This window comes from Fringilla coelebs, assembly GCF_963513975.1.
Source record: "Fringilla coelebs genome assembly, chromosome: 7".
NCBI lineage: Eukaryota > Metazoa > Chordata > Aves > Passeriformes > Fringillidae > Fringilla > Fringilla coelebs.
The window spans coordinates 36,040,303-36,054,068 of NC_140035.1; the positions used below are offsets into that span (position 1 = coordinate 36,040,303).

At 47.1% G+C, this 13,766-nt stretch overlaps 1 protein-coding gene across 10 annotated transcripts in view; it reads right to left on the bottom strand.

Annotated features, from left to right (window-relative positions):
* The window catches only part of LRRFIP1 (LRR binding FLII interacting protein 1), a 104,068-nt gene extending 92,533 nt beyond the window's left edge, over nt 1-11,535 (bottom strand). For all 10 annotated transcript variants that reach the window (XM_084209710.1, XM_084209708.1, XM_084209709.1 and 7 more), the window contains exon 1: nt 11,337-11,535. In XM_084209710.1, the coding sequence (XP_084065836.1) occupies nt 11,337-11,426 (90 nt within the window). In that variant the 5' untranslated portion in view covers nt 11,427-11,535. The remainder of the gene's footprint in view (nt 1-11,336) is intronic.
* Between the last annotated feature and the right edge of the window lie 2,231 nt (nt 11,536-13,766).

A 13,766-nucleotide genomic window follows, 5' to 3' on the forward strand; every position in this document is an offset into this window, starting at 1 on the left:
TTACAAGCTGCAAGGCACTGGTTTTTCACCCTCTCCAACTGCAATGATTTATATGAAATCTAAAAGAAGGGCCCAGAGTCATCATGAGCACTGGAGAAGAGCAGAAGCACAGTATATAAAATATATTGCATGAGGGGCCCTACAAGAGATGTCACCAGGGGTGACTGTTTTTATTTTATATATAAAACAAGCCATGCTTCGAATTTACCATATGAGAGAAACGCTTGTAAAAAAAAAAATCATCATATACAAGGGAATTATTGTAAAAATTGTGATGTTTCATGCCCCTCACTGCTATACATTTCTTTTAAACTCTGGACCACTTCTTTGTGTAAGAAGTGTTTGGACAGATCCAGGTGGGAAAGAATTACACGGAATTCTTCAAACTGTACCACCTTCCTGCAGAGAGACTGCGCTTCTGGTTAATTTAGATATTCTGCTACAGGAAACAGCCCACAGCTCTCCCTCAGGCTGTCCATATTCTCAAGGGAAAGGCAGAACACTTCAAACACAGGCTGAAAGTCTCCATTTGTAACATCCACCAAGGGAATGCCATTACCTGCTTGAGCAAATCTGATAGAAGGGAAAGTGTCTAAATCCAGAAAAACCACCTTAAAAAGCTGGGCTTTTCTTGTTAGTACAGCTGGATGCTGCAGAGGATGGATAACAGCTTCCTCTACACCACGCTGGACTGGATTTTCTGTCCTTCAAGCACAAATATCAAACTTCAAACATTTAGCAACAGCACTGAAACCACGGCTCTCCAGGAGAGGAGCCAAGTCCTACACTCAGTTTGCAGAAAAAGCACACAGAGGATATTTCACAGGGAACAAGGTGTTGTTTTTTAAAATTGCTGCAAAAGTGTGAATTTAAGAGACCTGTCAAAAAAAAAATTAAAAAGAAAATTAAAACTACACTGTCCTCTGTATCTCACTACTGCAATCAGCTCAGAAATTTGTGAGATGGTCTTACCTGGCTGGTGGACAGGAGTTACCCTGTCATGCTGCTATCATTCCACAAGCCTCTCCCTCCTGGGAAGAGGAATTCCCCAAGAGAGAGCCAGGACATGTCAAGAGGACTTGCCCAGAGTTCAGCGATGGCGCTGAACCACCCTTCAACTGGGATTAGGGCTAAAAAAACAGCATTGTTTGAGAAACGATTGGACAGCTTTTGTGTGGGGGTGGGAGGGGATTACTGCCTCCAAACTGGGGCTGAGCAGTAATGGATTACCTGGAGAATCTGTGTCCTAACCCTCTCACCAACAAATTAATTCAGTTTGAAATGTGCTACTGGGCTACACACACCTTGTCTAGGGGTACAGCAAGAGCGGCCTCCACAGCTGTTTTTACTGGGATTTTACTGGAATTCTGGAAATCACAGAATGCCACCTGGAATGCACCAGCAGCACAAGGCAGCTCGCCCCTGGGCAGCTCCTTTCCCTTGCCTGCTCCATTTTTCCCTAGCAGCCTTTACCACCCAGCAGATAGAATTATAAATTGTATCCTCAGTCACACAAACTATTTAACACTCAGATTGTGCAGACCTGTAAGTTTAAGGTCAGGAGCAGCTGTGTTTGAAAAATGGCAAAGAAACAACAAGTGTTGAGAGATGGGATAGGCAGCAAAAGCTTAGCCCTTGGAGAATCACATTCTATTAGAGGAAATTACAATGAAACCCCAATTCCCTTCAGGTTTTCTACCAGTTCCTGAGGTGCAGCAAGGAAATCTTAGAAAGGTTATTCCTAAGGGGTTTATACCTGATTGCTGTAACTCACAGAGCAAAAGTATTTTTTTTTTGGGTGCACTGTATTGATTTTATAGTGGGAAGACTGACAGAGGAGCCTTGTGCAGCCAGCAACACAGGCAGCAGACCCCAGAGAAGCACCTCTGGATAATTCAGATCTCTAAAAAGCTTGTTTCTGTTCTAACAGGTTCGGTATCCTCTAAACAAAAATGAGGCTAGGTTTTTGTAACAGCCCTGCAAACCAACTGATCTTTATTTTCTAATGCTAAATTTGTAGGTTGGCTATACAGAAAGTTCTGGGTTACCTCTTGACTGAAAATTATTGCTCAGTTTGACAGGATGTGCTTATCCCATCAGTGACACAAAAGCACATACAGAGAGAACCTTTCTTCACTTGCTCCAGTTCACCAAATAATGATTTTTTTCCTACCCCCCCAGGGTAATTAAACAAGAATGCCCAAATATTCCTAAAAACACAGTGTAACCCTCTATAAATAAAACAGGGACATTCTCTACATACACCAACATTATCTCTTGCATCCACAGTATTTCCCAGAGCCCCTGGATTCCTCCACAGTTCATGTAAAGGTTAGGTCACATCACTGTTCCATCCAACACACTCATTTCACATCGGGGCAGATTTCAATTTCATATGCAAGAGACAATGGAGGAGTGTGACCTTTGGGTATCACAAAACATGTCCCAAAAGCCCACTTTCATTTTCAACAGATGTTGGTTCAACATATTTGTCAGTGTAAATCCTCTTAAAGCCCAGCAGCACATGCGGCAAAGGAAGCAAACCAAGACCAACACACATATTTTTTTCATCTGGGAGAATGGACATTTTCAGGAAAACAGCTTATGGGAAATGCACAGTTGCACAGCAAAAAAATAGGGGTTGTAGACCATCAAAAAATTGACTTGTTTTCTAAGAGTATATGAAGTTGTATCTAGTATTTTCCTGTTGAAAGAACTTCAAGTTTGCGATCAGAGAGAAACAAAATGTAAATACAGATTTAAAAAAACAAAACCCCAAAGCAGTAGGCTGTTTCCTCTGTAGTCAGAAGAAGCAAATACAATTTCATGGGTTTGTGTGAAGACTGCAGCACTTTGGCACTGATAAAAACAGGCATATCTCAACTATCTGACTCTGAAGCAACATGTGTTTTAAAAGGGAAAAAATGTGAAGCTATAAGAGTCCGATAGGAGACCAGAGCCCAGGGATTTTTCTGCATGTGAGGCACACCAAGAGCCTTTCCTTGCTCTCCTGTCATCTCAGCACGTTAGCTGATAAATGCTCCATAATTAGAAGACCCAAGTGGGGATGCCTGAAATCCATCTGACCTGAGGGAATGAGTTTAAAAACCTGACCCAGCTTTTAGCGTGCCAGATCCTCCTGTATTCCATTTCTGCCTACTGGAAAGGGCTGGCAAAGGCAGACACAAGAGACAGACTCAACTAAACATGGTATTCAGTGGGATTAGAGAAAGGTTATTTTGGGACGTAGGAAGTACTCAAAAGAGGAGGGCAAAGGGAAAAAAAGGAATATTAAATTTAAATCAGATGCTGGCGAAGGGAAAGGTCACAAGATACGCACAAGCAAAAACCAGGAGGGAAGAAATATTACTCCTTTACATTCCCTGTATGAGCAGAGCATCTGTTAGACTGGGGAATGGCTTGCAGAGAATCATCAGTGGGACAGAGGCATCACCACTGCACTGCAGGCAATATTAACACACAAGCCACTGCCCAAACAGCTACGCACAAATAAACTCCTTTTGTGGAACTCTCTTCCAGTAAACTCGGCCGCTCTGGGAGAGATAAATCAATCTGACACTAATTACATCCAAAATCTGCAAGTAATGACATCATGTAGGAAAAGCCCAGCTCTATTTTTGAGGAAGCCAGTTGGAAATACCATCTTGCTATTCCTTTGACAGAAGTTTGGATGCAAATTGAATATTCCAGTCTCGTTCACATAAACCTTCCAACAGCTAAAAGGAAAGGAAACTGCAGCCCTGAGACCCAACTACTGTCTTTGCATTTCTTCCCATGCCAAAGATAACAAGCACTCTCATACCTGATTACCTAACATGGCCACAGTGGTGCACCTGGCAATTACGGTGTACCAAAGCCTCAGATTTCTAGTACAGCAACATGTAACACTAAATAAAACCCGAATATTGTCTCCAGGAGCACAGGAGCTCAAAGTGTTGGAGAAGCAGAAGGCACACGGTGTTTTTGCAAGCCTAATGCGAGGGTTAAGCTGTATGACAGAAGAATCTCCACTCTTGTAGAGAAAAGCAGTGGGCAGGAAGGAGGAAAGAGAGGTGATAAACCAGAAGCAATAAGAAATGAAGAGGCTTCCTCACTCCTCACCACATCTGAGATGGGAACACAGCTTGGATTTGGCACTTTCAGATCACTTTCCCTGTCTCCAGCTCAACTCTGAGAAGCTGCACGAGTGTTTAGGTGGATAAACCCACCGCCCATGCCAAGCTGGCTCACCGGCACACAGAAGGACAAAGCAGATGCCACTGAGCACATCCACCCCTCCTCCTATCACACCCAGGCTATTTCCTACTGAAAGCACTCCCCAAAGCAATCAACTTCCCACTTCTAGGTCAGACATTTTTAATGAGCAATTAGCTCAGACACTCATTTTTCTTGGCATCAAATGGGATCTTAAGTCCTTAAATTAACAAAAGTTATTTCAATGTATTCAGTGAAACTTTCAAGTCAGAACAAGTCACTTGAAGTTTTAGACCAGAGCTGTGCCCTTTATGTTCAAGTATATCCAAACCCCAAAACATCCATCCTTCCTCAACCCAGAAATAAATACCTTTGTTAGAACTTGCACATATTTATGTCTGAAATTAAAACCAACATCTTTTCCAACTATTTGAAGACAAACATCTCTCCTTTCAGAATTCCACACCCTGAAGTAGCACACAGTGAATCAGAACTCCACTTCCAGGAAAACATGAAGCACTGAGGGGATGGATGGCAGAACAGAGCACAGAATTGCAGACTGGATGCTCAAGTGCAAATCAAATCCATCTCAGGAGGACACTGCTTCATTTTAGCCAGGGACCCACCCATTTCTGCCCAGTTTTTGGTTTAGGCACACATCCACATCCCAAAACAAGCAACGCTCAGTTTTGGAAACGGCAGCATTAGTAAGTTTGTTTGAGTCTTCTCCTCTCTCAACACTCAAAATTCTCAGCTGGTTGGGCCAGAAAAGTGCTCCTAGCTCTGCTCAGAGGGAAATGCTTCCAAGCCTTGCCCTTCACACCTCATGCCACTTAGCTAAGTTTGTTTAAAAGCAGCAGGAGAAACCATGCCATTACTAATCGGAAATGCCTTTGGTGCTGAGGTCTAGGTGAGGGCATTTGCAAACCCTCCCAGTGGGCAGAGCTCTGGTCCATTCCTGCCAGCGTCAAAGTGGCATTTCTGTGTTTTCCCAGACCTCTGTACCCTCTCTGCAGACCCTCAAAACCTTGACTTTTTAACAGCATGAGCAGAACTCCCACATCCTTATAACAGAAAATTAATTCAGCTACCTGAAGTCATTTGCAAGCACTGCAGGGCTCTTCCTGCCTATCTAAAACCATCACATGCCTTCCACTGAAGTACTGCTTTATTTAGTATTTATTGTGCCACAGCAAGCTTTAATTTCAACACCTAAATCTTCTGCAGCCAGGTCTTTGTGAGCTGCCTTACATTTCTTGCAACCTACTGCTTCTACACCAAGCCTGCCCTTAAGGATGCTTTTCAAATATAGTTCTGCCTATGTAATGTTGTCATTTCAGTGCACAGACCAGCTTATTTTCCCAGCATTAGCCAGGAAAGTTCTTCAGCCTTCTTCTTAGTTCCATAAGTAAAAAGGTGAAGGAAAGGAGAGTTAAAGGCTACAAATGTCTTCTGACAAGAATCCCTTAAGTACTTCCCTCATCTTTACAGTGTGTTGAAGCCCCAAAATCAGCTATTTTTCTACTCCATGCAAAGCCAGCCGTGTCACTGGTCGATTCAGAGGTGCAAGAGCACCAGTTATGAGGGAGCTTTCTCTGCTTCTGGTATTGAAGTGACCATGCACCTCCCATTCTCTTGGGGTCAATATAAACCCTCAAAGTCACCTTTCTCAAGGAAAATTTGGTTTACTGCAGCTCCCTCACCCCCTCCCCCCCACACCCCACATTCCAGTGGGCAGCTTCTCCCCAAAAAGTATTTCAGCACCAGCGAGACAACAGCTGATATTTCAGAGCTGCTATTTTAAGGATTGCCTACGAGTGCTCCAGTCTAGCTAAACAGATTCACTGCTCTTGGCAACCTGCTGACTTGACAGGAGGGACAAATACCTCGCTTCACAAACCCAAAATACCACCTGGATTATGCTCCTTGCAAGCAAAGGATGAAAAAAAAAAAAAAAGATCCCAGTGTTGAAAGCCTTGCAAGCACATTTGAGCTCCAACTTTATCCAGCAACAGGCCTGGAAAAACATCCTTTTAGATGAGGTAATGATTAGTGTTACATCCTGCAGCCAAGCTCAGCATCTGGGCTCACAAGGACAGAGGCTGGGCTTCCCATGCTGTTAATCCTACCAGTAGTCCCTTGCTTGACTGGAACAGGAATCACAGTTCCTAAACAGCTGCTTCCTCAGACAGCAAGGGAACAGCTGAAGGGGACTCAGGCCAGGCACGGACACAAAAAAAGGCAACTAATTATTTCAAGTTGAGAGGCAGACTGTAAGACAGGCTCCAGTCACCCATTTAACCAGCATGAGATGGGTCTTCAGATTTTATCTCACTTCTTTAAATTGCTCCTTCCACATTTACTTTGGGGGAGAGAGACTGTTTAAGTGATGCCAACACCATTTGTTAGATATATGGATGCAAAGCATTAGGGGAAAAGGAGAGTTTGATGAAGAGCATATTTGCCACATAAAATCATCTCAAATCTGGCACAATTCCCCACGCCCTACTGGCAAGCCTCACCCACAGAGTCCTCCTCCTTTCCTATATTTAGGTCAGCCAGGCTGAGTCAAGGCCTCCAAGAGCATCCCTTGCTTTCGTAACTTTCTGTTCTAGGACAGAAAAGCCAGACATGCTTTTCTCAGATCGTTTGTTTGGATCATCCATTAACACTCCTAAAGGCAGAAAGTAATGCAATAAAGAAAATAAGTCAAGTATTGGTGCTTCATAAGCCAGGCTGTCTCTAAGGGCTTCTCTTGGAACATCCACCCAGTTTACAAAAGCCTTCACACATCTGTAATGCCAAATACTGTTCAAAAAAGTTCCACCCCTACCCTGATCTTATAGGGAATATATCCTAAGGGAGTATATCCTTAGGGAACACACTGCTTTAAATGCTCTGCTTTGCATAACAGGTCAATAAAGTTTGTGTGGCTTGTGTTCCCATGTACAAATAGCCACTCTGCTTGCTTTAGCTTCAACTTGTACCAAATTGTTTCCATCTCTATTTATGGAAGTCACCCAAAGTGCTGTATAAAACAGAGTTTTCTCCCCCAAATGAACCCCTCAATTTAACAGTTTCCACATTCAACCATCGTAGCATCTCTTCACTAGTCTCTAAGCTCCAATTTAGCCTGTTGAAGTTACTTAGTGCCTTCTTACTGTAACCATTACACCTGGCTGGCTGGTGTCATTTGCATTTTGAGCTTTTTCTAATTAGCAACACTTTCTGTGTAACATCCCAATTTTTGAATCACTAAGAATACAGGTCAATGCCCAAACTGATTACTTCAGTGAAATAATCAAATGCATGGTCCATAAATGGATTGTGTAGTTTTCAACAAAGTAATAATTGTGTATGTACAAAGATGTAGGTGACTTCTTGAAAGTGACATAAAGCGTACAAAGAGTGAAAGCACAACCCTTGCAACATTACTTTCTTTAACAATAAAAAATAAATCATGCTGCTTGAATTACTAATATCAAATTAATTATTACCTAAGGAGCTCTGCTCTGTAAAATGGTGGATGAAGATTTCTAGCAGAGAGAGGACACAGGCAGGATCATTTTTCTGAGCAGTGTAACACACATCTGCCTGCAAAACTGTGGCAAAACAAGGTGTCAATTACATTCCTAATACAAACAAGAAATTGACCTTGTCCTTCCTCATTCAAGAAAATAAAAAACAGTAACTAATATTATCTGCCTGCAAGTGAAATATCTAATTTACACAGCACCTTGCTGGATTTGCAAAACTCCTGCCCACGGAACAATATTTACTGCGGCTAGCTGAGTGGAAGTTAGCAAAAAAAAATATTCCTTTAAGAAACAATGTCTCAAGTAATCACATCAAAGCCATCTAATCCAAGCAGGAAGGCAGCTCCTAGAAGGTTCAGCCAGGCAGGACTGTGCCTTCCCGAGTCACACACGCTCCATCCGGACAGATGAGCGCGCAGCACGCGGCTCCCGCTGGCTCTGCTGGCACAGACCTTGAGCAGTATCAGAGTGCTAGATTCTGCAAACACTGCTGGCCTGTGCTCACCGAGGGCAATGAAGGAGCCCAAAAGTTTCCATTGGCCTAAACACGGAATAATCTGCTGGTGTGGAGGCCAGCCTGAAAGCGGAGAAGCCGATCATTGATCGGCTGCGCTGCCGCCCGGGAAAAAACAAGCTCAGCAGCACAAGCCAGGTGTGTGAACAGCAAATCCTGTGAGTGACAGCCTGTGAGTCTGTTAGAAACTCAGAACACCGTGTTTCGTGTTAATTATATTTACATATTTGCCATCCACTTAATTACCATGCCTGTCAAACACTGCAGGTGGGTCTGGTGATACAGCACTACCCTTTCCTGATGGAAGGGATCTGCACCTTCTACCTCTGCTCTGAACAGCTCTAGACAAGGTGATAAACTACTTCAGAAACTGCCTCAAACATTAAAACTACTACTGATTAACATGACTAATACTGCTACTAAACCCTTGTCACTACAAGATGCTTCACTCTCACAATTTCCTTCCTCTTGCTCAGTTACTTCCCCTCACGCTCACTCTCGCTGCCCTCTTCACCATGCCAGGCTCTCTCCTGGGCTGTGCGAGACACAGAGCAAGATATCCCACCTGCAAATCCACACAAATTTTATATTCAAATGGCAGGAGTTTCACAAAGTCCCTGCAAGTCTTGCTGTCTTCTTATAGGAGCACATAGTAGAGTGAGAATGGTGGGTTTGCCAAAATAACCACAAAATAAAAGGTAGCTCTGTAAGTCAGTCTGGCTTGGATGCTCTCCTGGGCTATCCCGTATGGACATAGGGAAAATGAGACTCTAGGATCTGCAAATAACTCGCCATCACCTCTGGCTTCTGGATAACAAAGGACCAAAGCCAAGAGAGGATGAAAAATCTATGTGCAAAAGCAATGTGTCCGTGTGCCAGCTTTGTCTAAGCACCTGTGAGGAAGGCTGGAAGAGCCAAAATATCAGGAACCCTCCCACCTTCTTAACATGGAGGCTCTCAACATCCTTGCTAAGGACAGACAAAAGGTTTAGTTGACATATTCTGGATGATACAGAAGGATTCATCTGGGATCCTTTGTGTGGAGAACAGGCAGTTAAACAACAAAACAATTAAAGTGCTCTGAGACTGGGTAATGCAAATAGATAAAATAATATGGGAAAATGCTGAACCTTGAACTTGGCAGTTCACAGTTTTAGCACTCAAGGGAAAAGATAAAAGACATGCTTGTGTTGGGCTTTTTGAGCAAATGGAGTTGTCCTTTAAACAAACCCCAGGAGAAAGAAGGGAAAAAAAAAAACCAAAACAATATTTGAGTCCTCAAACCATTACACAATGCAGTGAAAAGCAGATCTAAGATAAAGAAAAGAGAAAGTGGGAGATAAACGTGCAACAGAAAAGAGCAGCTGGGTTCCTTGTTAGAGACTGATGCCTTCCTTGATCAAATGACAGCCCAGCCAGGACCCATCCATGGAATTCAAACCCTCATCCCAAAACAATTCTTAGGATATTATCATGACTCTAACAGACAGCACAATCACTCTTACTTGCTATCTCACGTCCAGGACATGAGACATTCTTGTCCTCCTACCTCAAACTCCATCCTTGGGAACCTTCTCATCACCCTGCCACAAAAATCTGCCTTCAGAGAACACACTATGTGAATCACTCACACAAAACTCTGCTGGATGCACTCCAAAGATGCTACAAACCACCAGAAAATGGTGCACAACAACTGGTGGTAAGGAGGAGCACAATGTCACAGCTAACTCAACCTACCGGTGCCACCAGAAATAAGCCATACATTAGCATTCACCTGCAGCACGATCCTCCTGCAGCTCTGAATCAGGAAAGGAAACCAAGACAGACTAAAACTCCAGAAGAGCAATTTATCTTGTAACCCATCCAGGGGTCACACCAACACCAGGTGGGCTGACACACACAACCCATGCTAGGAGAAGAGGATGCTCACCATCAGCAGCAGCATTGGAGCAGTTCAGACATGGAATCACAGAATGGTTTGGGCTGGAAGGGACCTCAAATCAACCCCATGCCATGGGCAGGGACACCTTCCACCAGACCAGGTTCCCCAGAGCTCCATCCAACCCGACCTTGGACACTTCCAGGGATAAGGCAGCCACAGCTTCTTGGGGCAACCTCTGCCAGGGCCTCTCCACCCTCACAGGGAAGAATTTCTCTCTAATATCCCATCTAACCCTGGTCTTTTTCAGTCTGAATCCATTCCCTCGGTCCTCTCCCTACATGCTCATGTAAACTGTCCTTTTCCATCTTTCTTGTAGGTTTCCTACTGGAGAAGAACCTCAGGGCTGCTTATCCCCCTTTCCCCCATTGGAGGATGGCTACAGCAAGGATGGAGAACAGGCTTTGTCAGATTTAGGAAACGTAAAAAACAAATTCACATTATCTTGGTTACCACTGAACCAATTTAAGTGCACATAAGAAGAATAAGGAGGGAGGACACATCAGCAATCAGCTGGTTTAGAAGGTTAAAGTCACATTGAGCACAATGCAGCATCTGGTGGGCAGCAACATAAAAACCAGTTTCCAAGTGAGAGGGGTCACTTATGCCCACACCCAGCATCACCTTGCAGTATTCTGGCTTTCATTTTTCACCCCCATCCCTGGAAATCTTCCAGGCCAGCTTGGATGGGGCTCAGAGCAACCTGGTCCAGTGGAAGGCGTTTCACGGCAGGGCGCCTGGAAGGAGATGATCTATGGGATCCCTTCCAACCCAAACCACGCTGCCATTCTATGATATACACCTATCCGTAACACACCCGAGCGGCCTATTCTCAGCGCTTAACACCAATCCCAGCGGTTCCCAGCAGCAGCGGCCGGCGATGGACATCCCTTGCGGCGGGGCTGGTGCGGGGCGGCTCCGGCACCGCTCGCCCTTCCCTCAGGGACCGCGGGAGCGGAGCCCGGGCACGGCGGCACAGGCGGGGGTGAAGCAGGGCTTCCACCTCGCCCTTGAGCCGCCGCGGTGCCGGTGGCCGGGGGCGCCTGCGCGGCGCTCGGGGGAGCCCGTGGGGGAAGGCGAGGGGAGGAGGATGGAGAAGGGAGAAGGGGGGATGCCGCCTCCCGCCGCTCACCTCGCGGGCGATCTGGTTGAGCGCATCGTCCTCCGCCGTCAGGCGCTCCCGGTTCGGCAGCCTCTTGCGTCCGGCGCCCGGCGTGCCCATGGCGGGGCTGTCCCGACCGGCCCGGTCCGGCCCGGTCCGGAGCGCAGCCGAACCCGGAGCCGCTGCCCGCCGGCCCCGAGCGACCCTCCCGCTCCCTCCGCCGCCTCTGCCGGCGCGGCCGTCACCGCCCCCCGGCCCGCGCATGCGCCGCCGCCCCCCGCCCTGAGGGGACGGGCTGCCTCACGCCCGCCCGAGACCGGGCCGGGGGTGCCCGGTCGCTTCTCTCGCCCTGAAATCCTGCTGTGTTTAGGGGTCCCTGTCTGCCGCCCTCACGCCGAAGTCGGGCTGTGTTTGGGGCTCCCTATCTGCCGCCCTCACGCCGAAACCGGGCTGTGTTTGGGGCTCCCCATCTGTCGCCCTCACGCCGAAATCGGGCTGTGTTTGGGGCTCCCCATCTGCCGCCCTCACGCTGAAATCGGGCTGTGTCTGGGGCTCCCCATCTGCCGCCCTCACACCGAACTCGGGGTGTCTTTGGGGCTCCCCATCTGCCGCCCTGGCACCGAAATCGGGCTGTGTCTGGGGCTCTCTGCTCGCTGTCCTTACGCCGAAATCGGGCTGTGTTTGGGGCTCCACATCTGCCGCCCTCACGCCGAAATCGGGCTGTGTCTGGGGCTCCCTATCTGCCGCCCTGGCACCGAAATCGGGCTGTGTTTGGAGCTCCCTATCTGCCGCCCTCACGCCGAAATCGGGCTGTGTTTGGGGCTCCCTGTCCTCTGCCCTCGCCGCCCGGGATCGTGTGTGGGTCCGTGCTCGCTGCCATCACCACCCAAAATCGGGGGCTGTGTGGGACCTTGCTCGCTGCCCTCACACCCGGAATCGGGGTGTGCGTGGGATTCTTCCTCGCTCCCATCACCACCCAAAATCAGGGTGTGTTCGGGGGTCTCTGCTCTCACCACCTGAAATTTCCAGGGGTGGTGGTGGTTGTTTGAGGGACCCTGCTCGCTGTCCTCGCCATCCAAAATCGATGTGTGTGTGTGTTTGTGGGATGGTCCCTGCTCACTCTCCTCACCACCCAAAATCGGGATATGTGGGGTCCCTTTCCTGCTCCCCCAGCCCCACTGTGGACCAACCCCCTTGCCGCTGGGGTGCCTGGGCTCCCTGCCAAGCTGTAGGAAATTACAGAATCCCAGAATGGGTCAGGTTGGAAGGGACCACAAAGGATCATCTGGTCCAGCCTCCCTGCTCCAGCAGGGTCATCCCAGAGCACAGGGCACAGGATTGTGTCTGGATGGCTCTGGAATATCCCCAGTGAGGGAGGCTCCACAGCCTCCCTGGACACTCTGTTCCCTGCTCAGTCACTGCCCAGGGAAGGATGTCTGCCTCCTGCTCAGTGGAACTCCTGGGCATCAGCATCTGCCTGTTCCTCGTGTCCCATTGCTGGGCCCCGTGGAGGAGCAGAGCCTGGTCCATGCTCTGGAATACCCAGATATATAAATATCCACCCTTTGGATATTTATACACCTTACAGAGGTCCCCTCTCAGCTGTGCCTGCTCTTGAGGAGCCCCAGCTCCCTCAGCCTTTCCTCCTCAGAGATGCTCCATCCCTTCATCACCTCTGCAGCCTCTGCTGGAGCCCCTCCAGGAGCTCTGCCCCTCTTGTCCTGAGGAGCTTAGAACTGGACACAGTAAATTTACCAGAAATCATGGAAATGGGCATCAAAACCTTGCCTGTTGTAAAGCTGGGAGGTTCCTCTGCCCCAGACAGAGGGGGAGCAGGACAGAAACAAGACTCTTTGTGCCCTGACACCTTAGACATCTTCATAGTCCTGTGAGGTCTCTTCAGCAATGAATTTTCCTATTAAGTGTAAATGGACATCATTAATTTTAGTTCCAAGTACATGAGTGCTTCATTAACTCACACTGACAAGGAACATGTGTTTTCTGGGATTCCTGTCACAGCCCTTACACCTCAATTTTCACGCTAATTCCCTAAATATGAATTAAAGTGGCTCAAGCTCACATTATTACACAGCCAGAGTTAAAGGACCACAAAAAGGGCTACAAAACCCACCTACTCCCTTCTGACCAGAAAGCTGATTTTAATCTTTATGATTTAATTTTACCATCAATTTAAACTTGATTGAAGTAAATGGCAACACCTGACCGCTCAATATTTATTGGCCGTTTTTATGTACAACACCTGAGATCTGAGTCATCCTCAGCCTGACTGGGTAGTGATACTGCATCGATGCTGCTCTGGCACCTCGGACTGTTTATCTGTGCAAGAATCAAATGATTATTTTGTCAGCAGAAGCAGATGGATGAGTCCCCCACCTTGCTTGGGCAGCAGAACGTGCGTCACACCCTCAGATTTGGTGTCAGGTTTACTCTGACCCCGCA